Genomic DNA, 26,603 nt, shown 5'->3' with positions numbered 1-26,603 from the left:
TTAGTCGTTCCAATGAATATTCAGGATTGATTTCCTTTAGGACTGACTGGTTTGATCTTTCAGGAGTTAGCCTCTTCCAACTGACACTTTTCAAGGACCACCATCTTTCTGTGGCTGCTTGACATTCAGTCTTGTTCCCTGCCCCCCAGCAGTTTTGATGTTTTCAAATTCATGATCTTTCTCCACCATTTAGGTGGCAGAGGGGGGCATCTATATTCACTACCCACAGGCAGGGTGGTAGGGGAGGCATGCAGAGTGAAAGAAAGATGTTAGCACTGGCTTCTAAATTTCAAGAGAAACTTCTGGAACCTATGGCAGAGGGAAGAATGGAAGGGAATGGGGTTTTCTAAATTAAAAACAGCATTTCCTGGGAACACAAAGGTTATGCCAAAATAAAAGATTTGGAAGGAAGTATGATGAATCTGGAATGAAGTTTACTTCCTGCAGAGGAAATTACAATTCTGCAATTTGTGGGGAGAGGAAATGGATCACTTTAAACCCCCATGTGAGTCTCTGAAAGAGGAAGTCTGTGCCAAGGTAGGCTTTGGGGGTCTGGGAGCAGAGAGCACAGGGCCTCACTTTGTGGGGTGGGACTGAGCATCCCAGGAACAGCTGAATGTCTTCTTGAGCGCTTGGGGAGTAGCTCAGGAGGGGTGCTGACTGCCAGCAGGCCATCAGGGGCCCCAGTGGTTGGTGAGCAGGATAGAACAGCAGAAAGCAGCAAAGTCATGGCAATGCCTTCAGTCTGAGTAGGATCGTCAAGGAGGCAGACACACACAGGACACACATGAGCCTCAGTGCCAGAACGAGCTCATGATGACCAAGTTCAGTTCAGTCGATCAGTCGTGTCTGACTCTTTGCAACCCCATGGACTGCAGCACGCCAGGCTTCCCTGTCCATCACCAACTCCTGGAGTTTACTCAAACTCATGTCCATCGAGTCAGTGATGCCATCCAACCTCTCATCCTCTGTCGTCCCCTTCTCCTCCCGTCTTCAATCTTTCCCAGCATCAGGGTCTTTTCCAATGAGTCAGTTCTTCACATCAAGTGGTCAAAGTATTGGAGTTTCAGCTTCAACATCAGTCCTTCCAATGAACATTCAGGACTGATTTCCTTTAGGATTGACTGGTTTGATCTCCTTGTTCTCAAGAGTCTTCTCCAGCACCACAATTTAAAAGCATCAATTCTTTGGGGCTCAGCTTTCTTCACAGTTCAACTCTCACATCCATACATGACTACTGGAAAAACCATAGTTTTGACTAGATGGATCTTTGTTGGCAAAGTAATGTTTCTGATTTTTAATATGCTGTCTAGGTTGAAGACCAAGGGCCAGGTGCAATCTCCCCATCCCCACCTCATGTTGTGATCTCACCAATGCCTCTGGGAGTTTGGCTTCAACCTTAGGGAGAAGGCAGGAAGGGGAATGTACTCAGTTGGCAAAGAAAGTTCCTGGAGATTATTTTCTCCAAACTAGGATTAAGCCATGAGGAGAAATGGGAGCTGGAGACAGAAATTACCCAACTGAAAAATAAGAAAAAGAAACATTGTCAGCACACCTGAGCTGATAGCCTGTGAAATTTGGACCAACTGAATTTTTTTTCTTTTTGATATTCCACATACAATTAAAAATTTTTTAAAAATAAGCTTCTATTTTAGAATAGATTTAGATTCTAAAATAACAAGACAAGTTGTGAAGATAGTACAGAGTTCCCTTATAGCTCAATCCAATTTTCCCATATTACTCACAATTAATGAATCAGTACTGGTACATTATTATTAACTAAAGTCCATATGTTATTCATATTTTCTTAGTTTTTACCTAATGTGCTTTCTTGGTTCCAGGATCCTTAAGAATACTACATTACATTTAGTTATCATGTTTCCTTGGGCTCTTCTTGGCTGTGACAGTTTTCAGACTTTGCTTACTTTTGTTGACCTTAACAGTTTGGGGAAGTATTGGTCAGGTCATTTGCAGAATGCCCTTAACTGGGATTTGTCTGTTATTTTTCTCATGATTAGACTGTGTTTCTGGGAGGAAGACAATAGGGCTAAAGTGGCATTTTCATTACATCATATCAAGGGTATATACCATCCACACGATTTATCTCTGCTGGTAATCTTGTGAAGTAATGTTTGTCAGTTTTCTTCATTATAAAGTTATCCTTCTGGAAGTTGAAAGTGCAGACTACAGTTAAGGACTATTCCATCTCACTGAGGGCAGAGTATCTAAGTATTAATTTTGAATTCTTCTGCGAGGGACATTTGTCTCTTCTCTCTTAATTATTTACTCATTCAATCATTGCATTATATCGGTATGCACTCATGTATATTTATTATACTTTGGGTATAATAGAACATTGCTTTATTTTGCTGTTCAAATTGTTACAGCTTTGATCACTGGGAGCTCTTTCAGTGGGCTTCTGTGTCCCTTTGAGAGACCCTCATCATTGTTCTGGATGTTGATTAATTAAATAAAAAATTTTTCGTAGCACTTCCTTATCATCTGGCACAACAAGATGCTCTAGGTTCTCTTGTACGTTTCCTGTTTTAGTCCCAGAGTCAGCCGATGCACCTGAGGAACCTGGTTTCCTTTTGCTGAAGAACGGTGTGAATAAAAGATCTGAGTGCCTGATGTGCGACTTGCTGCAAGAGTGTTATGCCTAAGTCCACTCAGCTGACAGAGCAAGGAAATGGACATACATGTAACAGCCTGTGTATAACATATATATAACACATATCTGCAAATCTTTTCTTACCCACCTGCATCTATATTAAGCTAAACAGGAGTTCATACTGACGTCTCCAACTCTAATCGCGTACCACACGGATCATTCTAGGGTTCCTCACAGTGCAAAACCTGGTATTCATCATTCACTATTAATTTTCTTAATTGTTCATTTCCAGTGTTCATGTATATTGGTTTCATGAGTATTTCACCAGTTTTTTTTGTTTGTTTGTTTTTTAAATCAATCTTATCTATCTCTTGTTTCCGGCGCACTGGATACCAATACCTTTTGCTTCCTTCGCTTGTAGCCAGGTACATAGGTGTTTGTACTCGAATATTTTGTCAAATGCGGGTGTGACACGGATCTTCCTTAAAGGAGGATGTCACCTACCCCTCACTTCCTTTGGTCTCCTTAGCCACCATCACCTTCCCCCTTCCCTACATTCTGGTGGAGCAGGGGCGGAGGAGCTGTGAGTCCCGAAGCTCCTGTGGCAGATGAGGAGACAGACGGCCCCCAGGAGTTCAGAGGCCTGCTCCATTATTCCCTCTGGGGCTGGAGTACAACACACGACCTGTTTTCATAATCTCTTCCCATTCAACAACGATTGTGGAGCCCCGTCTACGCGCACACCGGGCCCTGAGCCGAAGTCATCCCGCCCCGCGGCGAGATCAGTCATCAACAGCTCCAGCGATCGGAGGGCGGTGCGGCGCTGCAGGAGCGAGCGTCCAAAGGGGGCGCCATGACGGGCCTGGAAAGGTGCGCGCCCTCGCTGCCTCAAAGCATTCCCTCCTTTTCGCCGCCGTCCGCGGGAGGGAACAACGCTGAAACGCTCCCGCCGCCGCCCGCCGGCCCTCCTGCGCGGCCCCGCCCCTCCCGCCAGGCCCTGCCCATCACACGCCCCGCCCACCCGCCGAGCCCACGCTCCGGCCCCAGACGATATTCACCGGAAACTCACGAAGCCCCTCTCTTTTTTTTTTTTTCCCCTTCCTCTCCTTTCCCTGCTCTCCCTTTTCCTTTCACCCGGGTTCCCTCCGCCGTGATTTCCCCCCTCCCCCCTCCTTCCTTTCCCCATCTGAAATCAAGATGGAGGCTCGCGGTGGCCGCCGGCGCCCGTGATCGCGGAGCTCCCGCCGGCCCCCGCGGGCCACCCCCCATCCCCCGCCGCCCTCGCGACTGCGTGTCCGGCGCCGCGGCGCGCGTGGCTGCCCGCGCTCCAGCCGGCGCCGCCGAGGCCGTGGCTCCGCGCTCCCGCCCCGCGGCCGGCTCGCGGCTCCCGGGCGGAGTCCTCGTCTATGTGGACGCGCTCCTCGGGCCGAGCCGCCGCCGCCGCCGCCGCCGCCCGCCGCCGCCGCCGCCGCCCCGGGGCTCTGCGTCCACGCGCCGGGCGCGGACAGCAGGGCGCTCGGCGCCGCCAGGCCCGGCGCGGAGCGGGCGGCGCGCGGCGCTAGGGGCGCGGGGCCCGAGCCGGGCGCGGCCGCGGGCGCCGCCGCAGCCATGAGCGGCAGCAGCAGCAGCGGCGGCGGCGGTGCTGCCGCCGCCCCCGCCGCGTCCTCCGGCCCCGCCGCTGCGGCCAGCGCGGCGAGCTCGGGCTGCGGGGGCGGCGCCGGCGAGGGGGCCGAGGAGGCGGCCAAGGACCTGGCCGACATCGCGGCCTTCTTCCGATCCGGTGAGTGCACCCGCGCCGCTGCCCGCGCGCTCCGCCACCGGCCCCCGCCGCGGAGGCGCGGTCCGCGGTCCCTGCCGCGCCCGGTGCTTGCTCGCCCGCCCGTCGGGCCCGGAGCGCGCCCGCCCAGGCCGCTGCCCTGCACCCTAATACCCGCGGGTCCCGTTGCCCGCGCCGCCCCGAGCGCCGCGGATCGGCCCGGGCGCCGCCGGCTCGTCCTTCCCTTCGTCCCCGCCCCTGGTTTCCCGGGTGAAATCTCCCCGTCGCCCGCCCCGGCGGCTACCGCTCCACCGGTTGGGGCGCCGGCTCTTTGTCTCCTTCGCGGGAGGGCCGAGGAGGCGGCGGCGGCAGGAACGGCGAGGGCGGAGGCCCCCCTGTCCCCCGGAGGCCGAGCGGACGGGGGCGGCGGGGCCGGGCCCCGGGAAAGCGGTCTCTCATCTGGGCTGGTCTCCGTAGCTTATTTGTCCGTGGTCCCTCCTCAGCTCCATAAGCAGCCAGGTTTCTTCTCTCGCCTGTCACCTCCCTGGCCTCGGTCTACACTTCTGTGAAACGGGGCTGCCGGGGCACTGGCCGCCCGGGGAGGGGAGGAGGGCGGTGATGGCTGAAATGGAGCGAGGCCGGCCGGGCGATGGGTGAGCCATTGTCTCCGGGGGTAGCCCGGGAGGGACACCCTGGGGACGTGGTGGCCCCGGGGGTGGAGGCGCGGGACCGGCACGCGCTGGGCCCTGCCCGGGAGGTAGTGCCGGGGTGGCCGTGTGTTTCTTGGTCAAAGAGGAGGCGGTTGGTCACGGGAGAGCCGAGCTTTGCGACCCGCCCGGGGGAATCTGGCGCGGGAGGCGTGACAAGGCGTCCTGGGGACCCCGGCGGCAGCGCCTCGTCCCGCCCGCGCCCCTGCGTCCCCGCGCCCAGTCCGGTTTGTTCGCGCGTCCGGGCGACCGCGCGGCCCCGCAGCGCGGTGCCCGGCGGACCAGGCGCGGGGCAGGGAGAATGCAGACTGGGCGCTGGAGAGCCGAGGAGGGCGGGCCAGGCCGGGGCGGGCGGGAGGGCGCGGGGCGCGCGCGGGGTGCTGGTGGCGGCTCCCGGGAGGACGTCGGGGGAGCGGACTGCGACGGGGCGCGCGCCAGAGGCCCGAGGCTCACGTTTCTTCGTGGCCCGTTTCAAAATCCGGTCGCCAGATCCGGTGAGATCAGTTGGGTAATCTGGGTCGCAGGGAGCAATTTGCAGCGGGTGCGCGATAGTCGGAGGCAGAAGTTAGCCTTGCCGGGGAGAGCCCTGGTTTAGTAGTACTGTCTTCCCTCGTTTTCTTGATCCTTGCCAGGCGGGGTTCGTTTTGAGTCGTTTTAACAGATTGGTTGTGGCTGGGAGTGACACTCGCTGACTCTGTGCTGTCAGCTTGGGGTTAATACACTCCCTAGTGCTCTCTCTCCTTGTGAGGTCCCCACAGAAAGCAGAGGTTTAGGAAAACACAAACTCCTTCAAATGAAAGCCTTTTTTTGTGTGCAACTCGCCCGATAGAGCAGCCCCATCTTACCACTTAATAGCAGACCTGGGACGTCTTCCCTTCATGCCCTGAAGCTAAGTCTAGCCTGTCTTCTCTCTCTCTCTCCACCACCTGTCACAGAATAATAGATTCTGTGCAGAATCCAGCGCCTTTCAAAGGCGTGTGTGCCCTGGAGAGGGAATTTTTGGTGCTTATGAGGCCAGACTTTCTTACATCTTTATTATTCACAGTGGAGAAATCACTTCTGCTCAGAAGAGCCTCAGAAGACATCAAGTTGGACTGGATGCTCACAGAATACTTTCTCTCAGTTACTGTGGCTCTCCCCAGGGTTTACCTGTCGGTGGCCAGGGGCCTCGTCCTGTGTTTGCTCCTGTTCATGTTCGCTTTGGGGTAGAACCAGTCCGTGCTGCTCACGAGTTTGTTCTTTTCTTCCTCACTCCAAAATTGATTGGACATACTGCCCCTTTCCTTGTTTGACTTGGAATCAGGAACCAGAGCAGATTGTAAGTAGGCAGCCATTGTGCATCCCATCCCAGGGTTAGCCTAGAAGGTGTTTTGAATGTGCTTTTCCCTCCTTAGGGCAACCCTGAATTCCTGACCTAGATCTTGGCTCCAGCATCTGGGGCAGCGATCGCTAGCAGAGGGAGAAGAGAGGAGAGGGACCCTTCAGTTGGATTGATGGGTAGGGGTGGGAAGGGGCAAATGGTTAGACAGATGAAGCAGGGGGACCCTGGGTGGGGACCTCACCTGGTGGAATGACAGAGGCGGGGGTTTGGAGGGGGATGGCCCTGCTGGGCAGTTTTGATTGAATGTGGATGATTGAACAGAGAGAGGTCAAGTCCGTTAGTAAAATCAGACATTCTTTCCTAAGATGTAGAAACCCAGAAAATAGGTTTTTACTGACTGGGGGGGACAGATCAGAGCGTGATTGGTTTTCCACGGTGGTGTCAGCCTGGTGCTTAAGATTGCCAGTCTGCCTTAGACAAGGCACTTCTACTGGTTGCCTTTCATTTCTTGGCCCTGGAACTGTTGGTTTGGCGACCTTATTTTCTTGCCTCCTTTTTGTTCCTTGTCCATACTGCAAGGATTTACTTTTATCCTTGTGGTTGCTGAGTGAAAACTGGTAACTATGATTGGATGAAAGAAGGAGGATTTAGCTTATTAGAGCTTTTACATAATTAGAGCAGTTCAGGAATAGAATGAAGGCCATGATTACTGGATGCACTCAAGCAGGGCTCTGCCACCTGCCTGGTTTGGGAGCTGGGACCTGGGGGCAGGACCCCTACACTTGGAGAGGGTCTGGGGGGTGGCTCCAGGGCTTTTAACCTCCTCGGACTCTGTTGTTCCCTCTGAGCTCCTAGCTCCTAGTGGTCATTCTTTAGTTTTCTTGTCAAAAGGCATCACAAACATGAGCTAGTCCATTTAGAACAATTTTTTTTAAAGTTTACAGAAGAGGAATCAGACTTCTAGGGAGGTTGAGTGACTTGTTCAGAAGAGAACTCTGGTAGAGTTGGGGTCAGGGCCGGGAAGCACTTCCATCACTGGTACTCTTTCCCCAGTTGCCTGTCATGGCCAGGACTTCGCTTACCAGGATTTGTTCTCAATCCCGCTGGGACCAATCACTTTTATTGCCAATCTATTTTGGGGCCCTGTTCTTGTGACAATAAATCATTCTTTCAGAGCTCTCTATTTAACCTTGCAAGAGTGTGTGTGTGTCTGGTGGGGGTACTTACATAAATGCCTTATTTTTAACCTGCCTGGTATGTTTCAGGTTGGTATTATATGAATATGCAGAGCATAAGGGTTTGTGGTTATTCTGAAAGGTGGTCAGCTCACTGGGCTAGGTTCCTTTCCTTACTAAGTCTTACTTCTGGACCTGTTGCTGCAGCCCTTCCCTTTACAATGGAATGTGTGAAGACACTTGAGTCAGTTACTTACTGAGAGAGCAGGGTGCATGTCCTTCTATGTTGATATAATGATTTCCTCATGGAATATTGAGGGAACTTGTCTTCAGATTTCTGCTTCTAACACCACTTAAGTCGCTGGCCTCTGAGCTTGCCCTGCTGCTTCTGTGTATATTTAGAAGCCTGGCAACTTTGGTCTTTGTGAGCACCAATAATAATTATTGTATTAAGAAGTCAATCCTTGTTACCCTCAATATTTTGAAAAGGAAAGCAGAAGAAAATGTAACTTGATAGTGAATGTTAGTTTCCCCCTTTTCAGTGGCACAGTGAGGTTCTGTTTTAGACGAGAGCAGAGAGGGAGCTGAAAGTATCCTAGAAGTGATTTTTAGGAAATCAGAGGACAGTTAGAAAAAAAAAAATCACTGAAGGAAACTTTCCATTAAGACCTTGTAAACTGACTTATTGACATAGACAGTTGTATTTTTTCCTTTGCAGTTTAACCATCCACGATTCAAATGATTTAGATGAAGCCATTTAAACCGTTTAAATGATTAACCAAAATTTAAATGAAGCCAGTGGTTCTGTTCAAGGTGTGGCATGTGGTTTAAATCTGTTCAAGTGTGTATTAAAAATATGTGATTAGCATGGCCTTTTCTGGCCTTTTAAATCATGTGATAAATGTGGGATCCGTTTCTAAGTGAAAGATGTGTTTGGAGGGGTCATAATCTAAATCAGCCGTATCTGATATTTAAGTTTATTTTCTTGACTCTTCCACTGAGGAAATAAAATTTTATCTCATATCCTTGGCGGCATTCCAGAGAAAAGTCCAATTCTTAATCAATAGCCACACTTTGACTGCCTAGTCAAGTCACTTAGGTTGATAGGGATGAATTGTGTTGTACTATAAAAAGCCGCCTTAACAACCCCCTTCATTCCTCCTCGGTTCTCTAATGAATTGGTTTTTTATTTCCTTAAGTGCATTGTCTCGACGGATTTTTAGTGGTGCCGCTGGCAGAACAGAAGCCCCCCCTCGGTGCACGGGGAAGAATGGCTGTGGGTGAGAACCCCGCCGTGTTCCCGGGAAAGGGGGCGGCGCCTCCGCCGCGGCTCGGTTCTTCGTCTCGCGAGCATTTGGCCTAAGCGCCTGGGCGAACGCCCCGGGGCGGCTGTGTCTGTCCTGAGGACCGACATGCAGGCTTTTGTATCTTTTCCCCTTATCCTCAGCCCCGCGCAGGCCGCTGGGGGTGGGGTGGGGCGGGGGACAGGGTTGGCCCAGGGGCGCAGACAGGTTACGAGGGGTTAGATGGCGCCGGGACGGAGTTCTCTCTCGTTCCACTCCAGATTGCGCCGCTGAGCCGTCCAGTCAGCCCTGGACGAGGGGACGAGCCCGCGCGGAAATCTTGAGCGGGTGTATTATTATTGTTATTACTGTTGTTCGCCTGGGGCCATTCGAGGTATTCCTGTCGCTGTATCTCTGCACTGAGGGCAAAGGAGCAAAAATGGAGAAAGGGTTTGTGGGTCGGGACAAGGCCGCCCCCCCCCCCACCCCCCCAAGCAGGCGCTGGTGTGCTGCCTCCTTCCCCTTCCCTGCTCCCCGCCGCCCCAGGGCTCCCGTATCCACCGCGGAGGCCCTGCCTCCCCGACTGTCTGTCTTTTGTTTGCTGTCACAGTACCCGGCCCTAGCCCCGGGGTCTCCCAGCGAGGAGACCCCCTGGCTGGAGTTTCCAAGCGAGTGACATTCTTGTTGATGGGGGTTCCCGCTCTCCTGTTTACTGGTTGGCCAGTGTCTCAGTCTTATCTTCACTTTCTCACTTGCTAATGGAAGCCTCGGTTTGCTTGGTTACCTTTATTTCCTCCTTTTTGGTTCTCTCTTCCCATAAGGAAGTCCCTGTAAACCCAAGTTCTGCAGCCCCTGCCCTCTGGTAAAGGTTATATGTCTGGGTCGAGTTTGACAGGAGGTTGTGTGGGCTTCCCAGGCTTAAGGCCTAGGGGCTTGATCCGGAGAAAGGGTGCGGCCTCCTGGAGTGTTTGGTCTGATGCCAGATGTGCTCTGGCAACATGAAACTGCACTTAGGTCATAAACGTATTTGCATTGCGGGCTTCCCTGGCGGCTCAGGCAGTAAAGAATCTGCCTGCAACGCGGGAGACCCAGTTTTGATCCCTGGGTCGGAATGATCATCTGGAGAAGGAAATGGCAGCCCATGCCAGTACTCTTGCCCGGAGAATCCCACGGACAGGAACCCGGCAGGCTATAGCCCATGGGGTCGCAAAGAGTCAGGCATGACTGAGCGACTAAGCACAGCACACACACACTTGCATTAATAGGCTACTGACTTCTTTGATCAGCCACACGTCTGCTCTTCGCTGGGAGGACTGTGAAGCAGTCTATAGAGCAGATCTTGAGTTTGGAAGGATCCTGCTGTTTGGGCTCTGTCATAAGTTAGTACAGTTTAGCAGTTGCCCTGACAGACGAAGCTGTAATGAAAACTTTCTTGCTCTAGGGTACTTTGGGTTAGTGGTGTCCACATGAGTCCGTCAGGCTTATTTTCTTACAGCCCATAGCCCTGTGTGGACAGTGATGAATTGCACTCAGTTTCTCTTTAGGAGGGGTTTCTGTAAGGTCCTGCCCACTGCATGGCCTTCTCTTTTCCTTCCAAGTACTTGGTATATTGCTCTGTCCCTGTCCCACTGCTGGGAAGAGTTAAGGCCCTTCCTTCACTGTTTGCTGCTCTTGCTGGCATTTACAAGAGTAGATGTGAACAGATGAACTGTGGTACATCCATTCAGCTGATGCTGCGTGAAGGAAGGCTGCCTCCAAAGGCTGCATAGGAGTCCACTTGTATGACTTTCTCAAAGAAATAGAACTGGAGGGACAGAGAAGCGATCGGTTGGTTACCAGGAGTTAGAGCAGGGAAAAGGGTGACTCCAGAGGGGCAGTGTGGGGGGTGTTTTTAAGGATGATGAAAGTGTTTTGCATCCTGGCTGTGGTGGTGATTCTGCATATTAAAATTCATAGACCTGAACACAGGAAAAGGAACCCATTTGTATTGTATGTTAATTTAAAACATAACATTAAACAAAGACTAGCTACAAACTGAGGAGAAGGCAACGGCACCCCACTCCAGTACTCTTGCCTGGAAAATCCCATGGATGGAGGAGCCTGGTGGGCTGCAGTCCATGGGGTCGCTAAGAGTCGGGCTCGACTGAGCGACTTCACTTTCACTTTTCACTTTCATGCATTGGAGAAGGAAATGGCAACCCACTCCAGTGTTCTTGCCTGGAGAATCCCAGGGACGGGGGAGCCTGGTGGGCTGCCGTCTATGGGGTCGCACAGAGTCGGACACGACTGAAGCGACGTAGCAGCAGCAGCAGCTACAGACTGGGCAAAAACAGTTTTTATAATTCAGATGAGGAGTTATATGTGAAGGATTGTAAAAGGGTTTCCTCAAATCAATAAGAAAGGCAGTCCAAAAGGGAAATAGACAGTGCAACTACAGAACGGCCACACACGTTCAAGGAAATGCAAATACAAACCGTGAGACACCAACAGAAGCCAAGTCTAACAGAAGTTATTCCTCAAGTTTAATTTCCTAAACTTGAATAAAACTGAGTAATTTTGGAAAGACTTTCCCGTTTATTTTAAAGATAGTAATAGTACAAGCTGGGTTAGAAAAGGTGGAGGGACCAGAGATCAAATTGCCAACATTCATTGAATCGTAGAAAAAGCAAGAAAATTCCAGAAAAAACTCTACTTCTGCTTCATTGACTATGCCAAAGCCTTTGACTCTGTGGGTCACAACAAACTGTGGAAAATTCTTAAAGAGATGGAAATACCAGACCACCTTACCTGTCTGGTGAGAAACCCGTATTCAGGTCAAGAAGCAACAGTTAGAAAGGGACAGAGAACAACTAACTGGTTCCAAATTGGGAAAGGAGTATGTCAAGGCTGTATATTGTCACCCTGCTTACTTAACTTCTATGTAGAGTACATTATGTGAAATGCCAGGCTGGATGAATCACAAGCTGGAATCAAGATTGCCAGGAGAAATATCAACAACCTCAGATACACAGATGATACCACCCTAATGGCAGAAGGTGAAGAGCTAAAGAGCCATTTGATGAAATCGAAAGAGGAGAATGAAAAAGCTGGCTTAAAACTCAACATTCAGAAAACTAGATCATGGCATCTGGTCCCATCACTTTGTGGTAAATATTAATAGAAGGGGAAAAAGTGGAAGCAGTGACAGATTTTATTTTCTTGGGCTCCAAAATCACTGTGGATGGTGACTTTAGCCATAAAATGAAAAGACACTTGCTGCTTGTGAAGGACAGCTATGACAGACCTAGACACCGTATTCAAAAGCAGAGACATCACTTTGCTAACAAAGGTCCATCTAGTGAAAGCTGTGGTTTTTCCAGTAGTCATGTATGGATGTGGGAGTTGGACTATAAAGAAGCTGAGCTCTGAAGAATTGATGCTTTCGAATTGTGGTTCTGGAGAAGACTCTTGAGAGTCCCTTGAACCTGCAAGATCAAACCAGTCAGTCTTAAAGGCAGTCTACCCTGAACATTCATTGGAAGGATTGATGCTGAAGCTGAAGCTCCAATACCTTGACCTCCTGATGCAAAAAGCCGACTCATTGGAAAAGACCCTGATGCTGGGAAAGATTGAAGGCAGGAGGAGAAGGGGGCGACAGAGGATGAGATGGTTGGATAGCTTCACCAACTCAATGAGTGTGAATTTGAGCAAACTCCTGGAGACAGTGGAGGACAGAGAAGCCTGGTGTGCAGGCTTGGTTGCAAAGAGCTGGACAGGATTGAGCAACCGAACGATGGACCTAAGGTGGGACCAGACTTTCTGTAATGTCTAGGGTTAATCTGGGGAAAGGTTGAAGATAGTTATGGGGAAATAGAGATTCTTTTCTTAGATTCTGTATGAAGCATAACTTGAGAATCCATTTGACAAGTCTGCTGACTTAAAAAAAACTATCTTTAGATGCGAACAGTCACCATTTTTCCTGCTTTAAATTTTCCCACTCTGCTGAGTTTTGCTGCTGTCCAGAAGGAAAAAGAGTAGCACAGGCAGAGTGGTCCGCTGTGCCTTGACATTCCTGGTGTTAAAAAGGGAATTTCTAGGAGGGGGCGTTGTTACTGTATAAATAACTGTGTGAGATCATTCACCCTCAGTTCATGGACTTTCCTACATGTAATTAACTCTGAAGCTGTGTATTTCACAGTGTTGATGGTTAAGGAGTGAATTTATAAAGTGTTAGTCTCCCCACTTAAAGACTCATAACCATAAAATGAAGTTGTTCTTGAACTTGAGAAAAACACAATTCAAATTTAAAAGTATAACCCTGGAATATTTTTAGATAGGTTTTGTTGGTGTCTCTTCAAGTGTGGTCGCCTGTGTGTATCTTGGAAAAGTCATAAAAATCCCCACTTTGGAATTCTGTGAATGGGAGGTGTCGGTGCAAGAAGAAATGAATGTATCAGAGACTGATATTTGAAATCTGTTTTTTTGTTTTTAATTTTTTGGTCACATGGCCTGTGGGAGCGTAATTGCCCGATCAGAGATCCAACCCCTAGTCCCTGCATTGGAAGTGCGGAGTCTTAACCACTGGACTGCCATGGAAGTCCTTGACATCTATTTTAAAACAACCCTTGTTTCTTAGTATATGTGAAGTGGAATGTATAAATAACATGTGTTTTAGGGCAAGATGTTTTAATTTGAGTTTGAAAATTAGGCTTATGAAAAGTCTGAGAGGTTGGTCCGAACAGTATATACAGTTTTTCCATTGTTGATTGCTTTTACTTCACTTCCTCTTCTCATTCTGATTCACATCTTTAAGGATTCCTCTTTCCTTCGTTACTGTTGCTGTTGAACATCGGGCCTGCAAACCGGAGTAGGGCCCTCCTGGGCCATGTGGATTCTGCAAGTTTTATGTTTTCTTACTTGCTTTTACTCTTAAGTTAATGCTTGTTCTTGATATCAGATGCACTAGGATCTGCAGGAATAACAAAGTGCATGTTATTTATTTATTTTTATTAGTTTAGCTTTTAAGTGATAAGGACCAAAAAGTACCATTCCTCTGTTTATTCTGAGGGTGCACACAAATACATTGGGAAGCAGTGCTTTTATTAGACTGTTGCTTTAACTATTTCTGCTGATCTAGAATCAGTCCTAGAATGAAATCTCCAAAGTCTAAATTTTCTAATACTTTACCATCCTAATAACAAATAGATTCCTGGTGTCTGATACTAAACAGATGTTTCTTGCTTGTAGATAGCTATTCAAAAAAAAAAAAAATTGTGATTATGAGAAATCCCTTCCAGCCCTCACTGTCCTTTTCAGTACCACAGTGATGGTAGTTGGCACCCAAGGACCCTTACCAGCTCCAAAAAGCCAGATTGCACCGAGGCAGAGTGTATTTCACACGTTTATTCCAGAGTTACTTCACCTCCATCTAAACGCTGTTGCTCTTGCTCTAATATATCTTGGGTCCGGAAACTTTGAGGACCGTCGCTAATTGGATGGTTTCCAGGCCATCCGTTTCCTTCACGTGACAGTTCTGTTCACGTGTCTCCCTCTGGGAGAGCAGCTCCTCGCGGGAGTAGTGAGTTTCAGCATTCTGTGAGCTGGCCATGTACCTGTTTGTTTCCGGATATTTGACTGCAGCCTGCGAGATGCAGAATCTGCCGTGTTCTTTGCTGGGCATCTCTCATCTCCATGGCATCGTTTATAGGTCCTGTCTCAGCCCTGCTGATTGCTGAACACACAGAAGGGGACAGCCTGCAGGTGAGATGGGACCTGTCCCTCCCTGAACCACATTACTGGAGACCTCTGACTGTAAACCCTATGCAGGATTAAGGTGGGATGATGGTAAATTGTCCGTGACAGCTTGTACTGTGGATTTGGGGCTGTTTGTGGGGAAAATGGGATGGCGGACAGTCGTGGAATTGCGCGCTTGCTATAACCTAAGTAAGTATTCAGCAGCAGCTGCCAGAGCGATATGGGAGGCCAGGACCCCCAGTCCTTGGGGGTCAGCTAATATCTTTGGAGTTAGGCTCCACAGAGGGTCAAGTAAGTGCATGCAGAAGTAAGTAACCTGCTTGTAACGTCAGAGGGTAATATTTAAAATGCCATGTTTGTTCCCTTCCCCCCAAAACATTATGAACGCCAACCTTGTCCTTCGAGAAAACCTGGTGAAGCTCTCTCTTAACTATTATCTCTGTTGCTGCTACCACCTGAGGGCCTGTGGGTCTAGGTGCAAGCAGGTGTTTTATATACGTTTTCTCATGTGAAATCAGACCCCCCCCACCCCCTCCAGCAGGTGGAGGCTATTTCTGTGTTCGGATGAGGATCTCAGCCTCTGGGGAGGTTGAATGACTGCCCCAGTTTGCACCGCTTATGAGGGCTTGGGCTGGAATTTAAACCCACAGCTGCCAGACCACAAAGCCCCCACATTGCCTTTTCTTCTCCAATGGAGGGAAAGAGGAGAAACGACCCTCCCTCCATACAGCATCCCACAAGGCCTGGTGTTGTAATTGTCAGATTTTAAAACTGAATGTGTACATCCTCCTGTGTTGAAGATGGAAGCTGTAATTTACAAGTCTCACACTGAACAAAAGTGGAATGACAGATTCTGGGATAGAGCAAGCACTTTTTCACTGTAGTCTGAGCCCCGTGATTTAGCTTCTGTACCTTTCCTCTTCTCACCTGATGAAAGCTGATGTTCCTTCTTACATAAATAACCCCAGTAACCCCAGCTGTCCCGCTGAGATGGTTTTGAGTTTTGCTGCCTCTAGTCTGTCTCTGTCTAGGGAGGACTCGTGTGGCTGGGCTGGTCCCCACTTCCCTGGCTGTGGCCACTTGGTCTGAAGGGGGAGGAAGTCTCAGTGGCCCTCAGGGTTGGCGGAGGGAAGTTTGGGAAGGGCAGGGAGAGGCTGGCTGGGGAGGGAAGTTTTCCAGCCATTGGCTGTGTGTATCACATTATAAAGAATTCCCGGGCTTCCTTTCTAACTGAGGAAGGTTGCATGGGCGGGGGCGTGGGGAGGGGCCAGAGACGCTAAGCTGCTTTTTTAGGGGACAGTTTTATGAGGTGGGTGTGGTCCTTCCCTGGCTTCTTTCTCAAGCTGTTTTGCAGCTTCTCTTGTCTGTTTTGTTATTCATGGAAATGTACGCATAGATGATGAATGTTGTGGTCATGGGGAACAGAGACTTACTTCCTGCCATCCTCCTTTCGTGAGATAACTTCTGGGCGTGTGTTCTAGGTTTTCCTTTCTGTGGGGTGCATTTGCATCAGGTACACCTCACCTGTCTCCCTCACAGTATATCACCGGAAGGTGTACTATCCTCTTAAAATCTAATTTTCCTTTCTTCCTGGTTTATTCAAGGAGTTTCAGATTTTTTTAGTTTTTGTTTAATTGTTGCTTTAAAAAAAATTCTACAATTAAAGTCATATTGGCCTACTGTTGAATGGGAGAGTATGTGCTTTTGACATGCTATTTTAGTTGATCTTGATTTTAAACCAGCACAGGAGGTACAAGGCTCAAATTCATATCAACTTAGTCAAGTTGAGATTTCACTTGTATGCATCATTTCTGGCTGTTCAGTTGGTTCTTGTCTTCATGGTTGATTGCATTTAAAGTTTGTTGCGGTTTTTTCTGCAGGAGGAGATGGCAGATGAGTTTATTTTGAGAAACCAGTTTTCATGTTCAGAGAAGAACTCAAAATCCCCAGTTGTTACTATTTCACTGCAGGAACATCACCTCCTCCTCCCCTCCCCCTTCTCTGGATATGTATACACACACACACACACGCACATATATTTGTATATATTAAATTTAGACATTATTTTGTGTCTGAACCATTTGAGAGTAAGTTGCAAGGTGATGTTGCTCTTACCTCTAAAGGGTGACTCCACGGTATTTTCTCAGAGCAAGGACATTCTCTTACATAATGACCCAAATTAGGAAATTAATTTTTATTATCTAAATTTGCTGACTTCAATAAAATTTTACCAATGATTCCAGAAACTCTTGGTGATTAAAAAAATCTTGGTGGTCCAGCATTCTATCCAGGAACACATACAATTATTGATAGATTTAGTTGTCATGTCTCTTTGGTTTTCTTTAATTTGGAACATCTCCCCAGCCTGTCTCTTTTGTTCCCTGGAAGGTTCTAGTCCGTTCGGAGGACGGTCTCTCGGTTTGGGGGGAGTTCCTCCTGACCAGGTTCAGGCCGTGTGTGGCCGACGGAAGGGCTGAGTCCTTCCCCTAACGCCCCGTGGGGGGCCCAGCTGTCACCTGCCGTCTGTGAGATGTCCGTTCAGTCTTCTGATTCAGGGGTGACTACCACTGTACTGTTCACTTGTAATCAGCATCTTGTGAAGAGAGAATTCGAGGCTGTGGAAAATCCTGTTCCTCTGCTGACTCTAATTTGCTAGTTATCTCCATTGCTGACTTTTGCCCGAATCAGTGATTATTATGATAATTTCAACCTGGTGAGGTTTCTAGCTTCGTTACTCCTTCTGTGCTTCGACCGTAAGGGCAGAGCCTCTCTCCATGCCGCACTTATTTATTTCTGTAAGTGTGGCCTTACAGATTCCTGTCTTATTGTTCAGTTGCTAAGCCATGTCTGACTCTGCGACCCCAGGGACTCTCTTAGTCAGTGGGTTATAATCCTTCGATGTCATTACCCAGCTTGATGCTCAGTTGTTCATGATCTGGCCAGCGATGTCCTTTCAGACTGGCTCCTTTGTCTTTTGTGACGTGTCCCCGTCATTTATGGGGCACTTCCTTATTTTCTGACACAGTGAAATGTCCCAGGCTTCTGTTCTTTCCTGACTGCAGCCCTGAAATCGCCACTTCTCCAAGGAGCCCTGGTTGATTTTAGCAGAAGACAGCATGAAGAAACTCATTCTGGGCACCGAGTGTGCTTATGCTACAGGGATGTTACTGCTTCCAGATCCTCTCAGTGCACAGAGCCGGGAATCGGGGAGTTTGCATCCGCACGTGCTTGTGTGCACACACACACAGCATCACATGACATGTGCTGTTCTGTGCACACCTGTCTATAATAAAAACCGAGTTCGTACACATGCCTCAATTCCAGTCCAGTACTACAGACTGCATTTCAGTCTTTCCTTTCCCAAATTTGTATGTAATTCCCTTCTCTGAAGTGAAGGCTCCTTTTATCCCCAACGTCTGCACTGACTTACTCAGTCCTAGAAAATGCAGAAAGCAATTTCGAAATGCTAAGCCATACCACTGTGATAAACGAACCTACATCTTCAAGTTGAAACTGTTCAAATCGGCAGTTAGCGGTCAGCTTCTGTTCAGCTCCGTGCCTTGTCACTTAGTCACCCAAAGAAAACAGATGAAGTCATAGGCTGGAACTCCCCCGAGGTGTGTTTAAGAAAGAGCTGCCAGACTCGGTCAGCAGCTCGCTTTCTGGGGATGTTGAAGCACAACGGTGGAAAATCAGGAGTTGCCAAAAAAGAAGGGGAGATTAATTTCTAATAAGTGTGGTTTATAAAGCCGACACCTGTTGTGGGCAAAACAGTTGATCATCTTCATCTCCATGTACGCGTTGCCGGAAGACAGGAGGGAAAAGGAAAAAAGTGTTGAGATACTAAGAGTGAATGATTGGACGCAAGGGATGGTCTGAGAAATGGATGGGTGTGGGTGGAGGCTGGGGAGGGGGTGGTCTTTTCTCAAGAATCCATCACGTGCTATGAGTAGAGGAGGGAGCTGAGTGCGTGGAGTAAGTCATGAGTCATGACTTTTGAGACTTGCTTGCTGCCCTTCATTGATTAAATGTTTCTTCCCAGAAACCACCTCTGGAGTGTCCGCATTTGTGTGGGATTTCTAGGAAGTGTCTTTGGGCACTCAGTTCTAGAAACTGTGGGCCACTGGGTGCAGATCTCGTTACAGGCAAGATGAATTTTTGCTGTTCAGAGGTTTGCTCCATTAAACGATGGCACAGAACACGGGCTCTTGATTTGGGGAGACAGTGTCGGTTTCCTTTGTCGCACTGTTTTCTGTGCCTGTCCACGTGCTCCTTGAATGGTCATCTGGGAGAGTCAGCCTCTGTACCTGTACAAGCCCTTCCTACAACTAGACAGTTCAGCCAGAGAGAATAATTTGCTTGTTAATGCCCTAAGAGCGAAAGCCTTTTGGTTTGGAAAATTTGGAGAATAAAAGGTCATGACCGCTAATGGGTCAAGCATTCTGGGGGAAGGGCTTTTGGGTGCTGAAAATGTTACGGGATTACCTAGTGGCCAGTGGCTTAGCAGTCAAGAATCTGTCTGCAGTGCAGGAGACGTGAGTTCAGTCTCTGGGTGGGGAAGATCCCCTGGAGAAGGAAATGGCAACTCGCTCCAGTATTCATGCCTGGAGTATCCCACGGACAGAGGAGCCTGGTGGGCTACAGTCCACGGGGTCGCAGAGAGCTGGGCCTGACCAAGCGCACACACATGATGATGAATATACTAAATATACTAAAGTCAACTGTACACTTTTTTTAAAAGGGAGAATTTTATACTATGTGAGTTATGTATCAATAAAAAGGATACAACTAAATTGGCAATATTTCAAAGTCTTAAACAGCTTCATTTATTGAGTGCTTACAGCCACCAGCTATTTAATTTTCACAGTCCTCTGCAGGGTAGGCAGTGGCATCCAATTTTGTACCTGAGGGAGGGGACTCAGAGGGTTTTAACTTCCTGCAAGTCAGTAGCTCTTAGGGCTAGCCTGGAGGATCCAAGCATGCAGTGGTCTCCCGGGCAGGGTCCCAGGTAGACGGAGTGTGCCTGCAGGGTTTTCTCCTGCTGTACCCTGCATATCACACTGCGTGTGGGACACCATCCAGGGAGCTTTCTTTGGTGTCTGAGGGAGGAAAAGAAATCACTCCTTTCTGAAGGAGGGCCTTGTAGATAAGATCTGATAGAGCTTCTGTTGTGGTTTGATGGTGTGTGCGTGCTCAGTCCTCTCAGTCGTGTCCAACTGTTTGTGACCCCATGAACTGTGGCCCACCAGGCTCCTCTGTCCATGGGATTCTCCAGGCAAGAACACTGGAGTGGGTTGCCATGGCCTTCTCCAGGAGATCCTCTGCACCCAGGGATCAAACCCCTCATCTAGGTGTATCTCCTGCATTTTGGCGGAATTCTTACCATGGAGCCGCTGGGGAAGGCTGATTTGATGGTATATTTGGTCATTTCTTAGAGAACGTTGAAGTGTCTATCCTGTTGAAAATTTCGGGGCATCTCAGTCAAAAAGATAAGGACAGGCTTTGCTCCCCTGTAAGTGGTGTATCTGTGGGCCCTGAGGGCACAGCTGAAGTGGTTCAAACTGGTGATCGCACCCTTGCAGCATCCTGGAGAAGTTGAGGGAGAGGCGGCGTGGTGCCTGCTCCCACTCAGAGTGGCCGCCAGGGTTCTCCTGCTCATGTGAGTTCTCCGTCCTTGGATATTGGAGTCAGCTCTGATCGCTCGTGCACACACACACACACACAACCAGCGTGTTAGACTCCAAGACAGAAACTGTATCAATTTGCATAAAATTGCATATGCTCTGTTGCAAGAATTTTCATTGTGCCTGTTTTAGAATTGAGTTGACACTTCATACAGGGTATGTGAGCTTCACTTAAAAGGAGATGTCTCAGAAAGAAGAATTTGTGTGGCTTTGACATTACTTTTGGGCATGGTCCCCGAAAGAAAGGAACCATAGAAGACATTTTTTTTTTGAGCATTTTGAAACCTTTTCTCCTGCTTCCATACATTAAAAGCATGTAAAGCAGGTTGGAGTTTTGTCTGCTGTGTTGCCTGCCTGCACTGGGGACCAGAGATCTATGGAATAGGAGCCTTCCTGCTGGGTGGTGACCTTTTTATGATGTTTGGTCTGTCATCTTTGTTTCTCTGTTTCAAATGCCTAGCTCAGAATTGCTTGGCACTTGAAGTGGTTTTCATCTTCACAGGACTTTATGGGCATTGTCTAATGTACATGGCATTGTGTAATGAATGAGCTGTTTATCCTTTGATCTGTGTCAATATGCCAGGTGCCATACAGCTGGAGAAGACAGAAATAATATTCTGGCCGGCGGGAGTTTGTATCTCTAAAGAGGCAAGGTGATTAGCAGGTTCTCTCTTCTGGCCTCTTTTGAAAATGTGCTGGGGAATAATGTAGAAATTAAAAGGACAAGAGGTCATGAGCGAGCCCAAGTCCACCTAATTGGAATTGCTCTCAAGGTGAAAATGAAATTTGAGGCGCTCTTGAAAAGACCAAGTCGATTATCTCTCAGTTACGCATATATATTGACATACATAATATTTCTCCTGTTTACAGATGAGGATTTTGCCAAAGCTAGGGCAGAATTATTTTCAGTTCTCTTCATACCACCCCCGAATCCTCTTTTTCTTTGCCTGGGGTGCAGGGATGTGCTTTGTAACTGAAGCTACATGAGAGTCACAAGTGCAGTTTTCTGAGTTTCAGACCTGATCAGTCCCCCTGCCCTCGCTGGGCTGGCCTCAGGGGAAGCTTCTAGACCTCTTGCCCCGTCAGCTGCTCGAACCCCATCGCACACCCCACACTGTGACCCTGCCCTTGGCCCTGTCTCTGTGTTTGGTGTTCCCTCCTATTCTGGGTTTTGCTAACTGCCTCAGCTTAGGTCACGCATCACTTCCGTTAGGAAACCACCCATGTGTCTTCTCCTGGCCTCATGGGCTGGCTGTGTTGATGTAGAACCTCGTATAGACCGCGTTCTGGTTCTGGGTCTCTGGGTCGTGGTTGTTTCCTGTGAAGATGGGCTTGCTGGTCTCTGGCCTAGGGCAAGCTCCAAGGAGAGACGCGGTCAACGGTTTTTGATTCACTGGTCCTAAACCCAGCCTGTTGGAGAAGGAAATGGCAACTCACTGCAGTGTTCTTGCCTGGAGAACCCCATGGACAGAGGAGCCTGGTGGGCTACAGTCCATGGGGTCGCAAGAGTTGGATACGACTTAGCGACTAAACCACCACCACCACCACCACCCCAGCCTGTATCAGAATCACCCACAAGGTTTAAAAAATTACAGAATTGCCAGTGATTCTCATTTAGTAGTTCTAGAATAGGGCCCTAGAATCTGTTTTTAATCAAAACCCTACCGGTAATTCATGTGCACAGCTAGAGGTAGCAACCTTGAGTTACACCAGGGTGCGCTTGCTGGTTTTGGTTGTGGGGCCGTGGCTAGTTTTGGGTAATACGCTCGGTGTGCAGACCCTTTTGCTTACATGCCTGGAGGAAGTGGAGAGACGGAGTGAGGGCCGTGTGTGACGGGCAGCCTTCCTGCGGAAGACTGGCCCATTGAGGAGCCGGCCCACCAGCCTGGTTATCTGCTGTGTGAATAGGCTGAGTGCACGACTGGCCTTCCAGACTCACATTTGAAGTTACCGTGTTGCCATAGAGATGTTATGTAGTGTGTAAGAAGAGTAGAGAAATCATGTCGTAAATTATCAGCACAGATGGCTTGTAATTTAACACTCTCCTAGCCCGTGTTCTTTGTACTAGTACTTGAGAACGCTTGAAAATAACAGTTCTTACTTTGTTTTTCACCTGTAAAAATGGCAGAGTTCATACGGTGATTTGAAATGGAGTTTATCGTTGCCACCCACAGACACAGTATACGAGGGCAGTAACAGGTGGGAGAATACCTGAAAACATTTTAGGAGTGGCCTCTTCACCTCTACTTTAAAAACTCACATGTAATTTGCTCCCCCCCGCCCCCGCCCCAGTCCACTTAGATTTCATACTCTCCCTTATTATTATTTTTAAAATTTTTATTAATTAAAAATTTTTTTTCCTTTATTTATGGCTGTGCTGAGTCTTTGCTGCTGTGTGGGCTTATTTTGCTTATTCATGGCTGTGCTGAGTCGCTGCTGCCGTGTGGGCATGAGCGGGGCCTGCTTTCTAGTTGTGGAGCTTGGGCTTCTCATCATAGCAGCTTCTCCTGTTGCAGAGCACAGGCTCTAGGCGCCCAGGCTCAGTAGTTGTGACTCGTGGGCATGGATGTTGTGGCGTGTGGGCCTAGTTGCTCCACGGGGGATATATGATCTTCCTGGACCAGGAATCGAACCCGTTTCCCTGCATTAGCAGGTGGATTCTTAACCACTGGACTACCAAGAAAGTCCCCTCTCCCTATTATTCTGATAGGACTAGTCAGGGATAATTTTTATCTCCTGGCTTGATAGTAAAAGGACTATAACAAGATCGCTTAGATTCAGGCAAAACACTGACTTTCAAGGTGTTTTATATGTGATTGACAATATAAAGGGTATCTTCCATAGGAGATCTCTTTTAAACTTTTTCCTCTTCTGTTTTAATCTATGAACCGATGGGTCGCTCTTAAAGATTGCATCCCTCATCAAGGAAAATTATTCTCTCTTGCAGGGAACTGGAGTTCTGAAATGTGCATGCACGTAGGCATATACACACACATATACACTCATGCATGCTTGTAATTTACATTGTGTAAATGAGGAGAGTGAATATATATTTAAACAACTTTAAATTAGCAAATGATAGTCCTATTAATATAATTTTAAAATTCAGTAAAGCTTTTTTTGATTTTTAGGTACTTGGGGTTTGTTACACACAAGAACATAATTCTTAGATTTTTTTCCCCCCCCTCACATTCTGAAAGTATCCAGAATTAACAGGCTATCCCTACATACATTTTCATGAATCTCATTTCTCATTTCTGTAAGCAGTTATTTGCAAATAAGAAAAAATTAACAAGTAAGTTTTCCAGTCTCCAGATAGTTCCTGACTTGCTTATATGTGAATGTAACATTAACAGTACAGGGCACTTCCCTGTGCCTCTCTGTCTGCCTGTGTAAGTGCTTTTTATGAGCCTGTGCTGCTGGTACGGGTGGTGGTTTCTGATGCTGTTTAGTGGTAGAACAGATAGGTCAGTTGTAAACCAGCTCTGCTGGATGTACTACTTCCTTCAGGAGGAATCATTCAGATGACTTAGGTCTTTTGATACCTCTTTGTCAGTGCTGGAAAATTTAACAGCAACAACAAAAACCTTGGTAATTATATTGGAAAGCATCTGAAAAATAATCTTACAGAGGCCTCAGAGCCATTACAGGAGCAAGGAGGGAAGTGTTGGGAGTTAAGCCCCAGTTTCTCTGAAAAGCATGGCACACCACTCGGCAAGGTTGGCTCAACCTCCTGGGAACCGTCCTCTGCCAGTCTGTTGGCACTGGCTTGAATGAATCGGTGAAATTGCCCAATTATTGAAATGGATGGCTTAAGGGGAGGTTATTTGGCTTGTAAACCCACCTGTCATGGTAATGAGGCAAAACTGATGGTAGAGTCTGCTCAGGATCCGATTTACATCAAGGGCAGAAAGGCTCCTGCTGCCCAAACCCAGGATCTTGTCTTCCTGAGATTGCTTTATGAATGTTTGGACAGTGCCCTCCTGGCCAGTGGGATTTGGAGAGTCACTGGGTAGCTTTCCATGAACTTCCTCCTCGTTAGCAGGGAAGGTTCATCTTTTCCCTCTGGTCAGAGTTGGAACGAGTCCTGTTTTGTTCCTCTTGGTGAACCCACTGGCGTTGGTGTGCTTGTCTGTTTCCTCTTCCCAGCCTCTAAACGCATCTCTTTTTTGCTGGCTTGTTACCTCTGCAGGAGGAGTTTCCTCATGGCAGTGTCTGCACGTTTAACCCACGTTCAGCCTTTTACCCATAGTGTCCTGAGGTATCGCTGTCATCTTGCCTGTTGAATTGCTTGTTAGAAACACTGAGGACATGTGCGGCCACCAGAACCGTGGGCAGCAGGACAGCTTGGCCCTTTCCAGTTGCACCTGGCCCTGTGTGGCCATGGAGCTCTCTGAAGGAAGGATGCTCTCAAGGCAGATGAATGAACACAAGCTCCCCCCACCACCCCCAACTTCCCAGTAGCTGTATTTTATTTCATTTTTCCTGTTGACCATCCATCTTTCTTTCGGAGGCTTTTTGTCTGGGTGTCCTTCAGAGGGACTTTCTTTAGGAGACTGACTCACCCAGAGGTCATTTTCACACAGCCTTAGTCCTTCACAAGCAGAGCCCCATCTGCCTTACTGAAAAGTAAGCTTTTCAGAAAGGCCCCTGAACCCTGTAAATAGCTGTCACCAGTGCCCTCCTTTGGAGCTGTGTGTCACTCTGAGGCCTGGGTTCATCCACCCGTCCTGGGTTTTCTGGCGTCCAGACGATGTCAGGTCAGCTAGGATGGGATGGGTGGTGGCTGCCAGGGGCACACGCCCTGATTCCAGACCTGGTGAAGTAATCAGTGCCTTTCTTCACGAATCGGACTCTTTTCTTTTTTAATCCCCTGTTTTCTCACTTTTTTCCTGCCTCTTATGTCTCTTCTTTGATCACTTTAGAGTGACCGTGCCGCGCCTGGGCCATTGCTGAACTTGGCTGGAGGCAGATGAGAGTTCGATTTCTGGGTCAGGCACTTAGGAGCATCCACAGCAAGGCTCCCCTTGGAGAGTCTTGATAAATAAAGCACTGGCACCCAGGCACAGTCTCGGACTGGGAGAGCAGCGAGGCCCGCGGAGCACCCTGCCCTGTCCCCAGGTCCCTCGTGTGAGTCCCCTCCTGCGGGTCCCCTCCTGTCTCCTGTGCCTTTCCACCTGGCAGCACCCCTGACTCTGAATCTTTTTCTACTTGACACTTTTTTTTTAATTGTACTGTATGCCATACCACACAGTAGGCAGGATCTTGATTCCCTGACCTGCCCAACTCTTGGCGACCCCATGGACTGTAGCCCTCCAGGCTCTGTCCGTGGAATTTTCCGGGACAGAATACTGGAGTGGGTAGCCATTTCTTTCTCCATACTCGACGCCTCTTTAATCACAGGTATATCTGATGTAAAACTGGCACTGGATGATGATCTTTGCTAAACTTTGTTTAGCAAATAAAATACCACTAGTTCTGATTTTGGGGGTAATTCGATTCCTCCCCCTAAACTGTGGTATAATTACTCATCACGATTCAGTTGGGCTCTGTCACCCCAGCGTCAGGTACTTTCTTCCTGATATTTTATTTTCTTAGCTGCCATCGACATCGAGGCTAAGCTTCACTCACGGTTGTATCCCTAGCACCCAGCACCCAGTCGGTGCTTAAACGTTGGCTGGAGGAACAGGCAAGGGCACGCACATCCGAGGGCGGGAGGCAGATGTTGGCTTGAGGCCCAGGTTTCTTTCTGGTGTAACATCCTCTCTTGTGCAGGACGGTGGGAGGAAGAGAGCCGGCTTCTGTGCCTGGGGCCTATGCGTGCGAGCGGCCGGCCGGCCGGGCAAGGAGAAGCAGTGGCCCCTTTCCTTGTTTGGCTGTTCTCGTGTTCCTGCGTTGACCTGCTTACTGCTGTTTACTGTTGAAGAGTTAGCTACTTCTCCAGACCCACGACGCCTCTCCCACTTGGACTTGTCTCCTTGCCATCCCCAGCTCCACCTAGCCTGGCCAGGCTCAGCCGATTCCGTGTCTGCCGAGTGATTACTAGGTTTGATCAGTTGCAGAGCTGAGTGGAGAAGCATCTTTTCTCAAGGTTTCGTTTGAGATTGGGATCTAGTTGCTGGTGAATGTTTTTGTTCTAAGGAGTTAATTTCCCAGTGGGTAGACCGAGGAAAGGTCGCGTTGGGGAGTGAGAGTGCTGGTTTTCTAAGCTCTCGGGAATGTTTTCTTAGGAGAGCTTTCCATCAGCCTGCTAAGAGTTTCAGGTCCTTCTTGGCCTTCCCTTTTCCATACCTCGCTTCCATTTCTGAGATTTCCCCTCCCCTCCCTTTTAAG

At 48.6% G+C, this 26,603-nt stretch overlaps 1 protein-coding gene across 4 annotated transcripts in view; it reads left to right on the top strand.

The window, feature by feature from the left end:
• Positions 1 to 4,204: 4,204 nt before the first annotated feature.
• Positions 4,205 to 26,603, top strand: part of TRIO (trio Rho guanine nucleotide exchange factor) — a 362,510-nt gene continuing 340,111 nt past the window's right edge. For 3 of the 4 annotated variants that reach the window (XM_061393861.1, XM_061393859.1, XM_061393862.1), the window contains exon 1: positions 4,205 to 4,391. In XM_061393861.1, coding sequence (XP_061249845.1) covers positions 4,220 to 4,391 — 172 coding nt within the window. In that variant the 5' untranslated portion in view covers positions 4,205 to 4,219. The remainder of the gene's footprint in view (positions 4,392 to 26,603) is intronic. The other variant, XM_061393858.1, reaches the window with a different exon arrangement.

Source organism: Bos javanicus, chromosome 20 (genome assembly GCF_032452875.1).
Source record: "Bos javanicus breed banteng chromosome 20, ARS-OSU_banteng_1.0, whole genome shotgun sequence".
Taxonomy (NCBI): domain Eukaryota; kingdom Metazoa; phylum Chordata; class Mammalia; order Artiodactyla; family Bovidae; genus Bos; species Bos javanicus.
The sequence above is the reverse complement of the archived record's forward strand: the minus strand, read 5'-3'. Positions and strand labels throughout refer to the sequence as shown.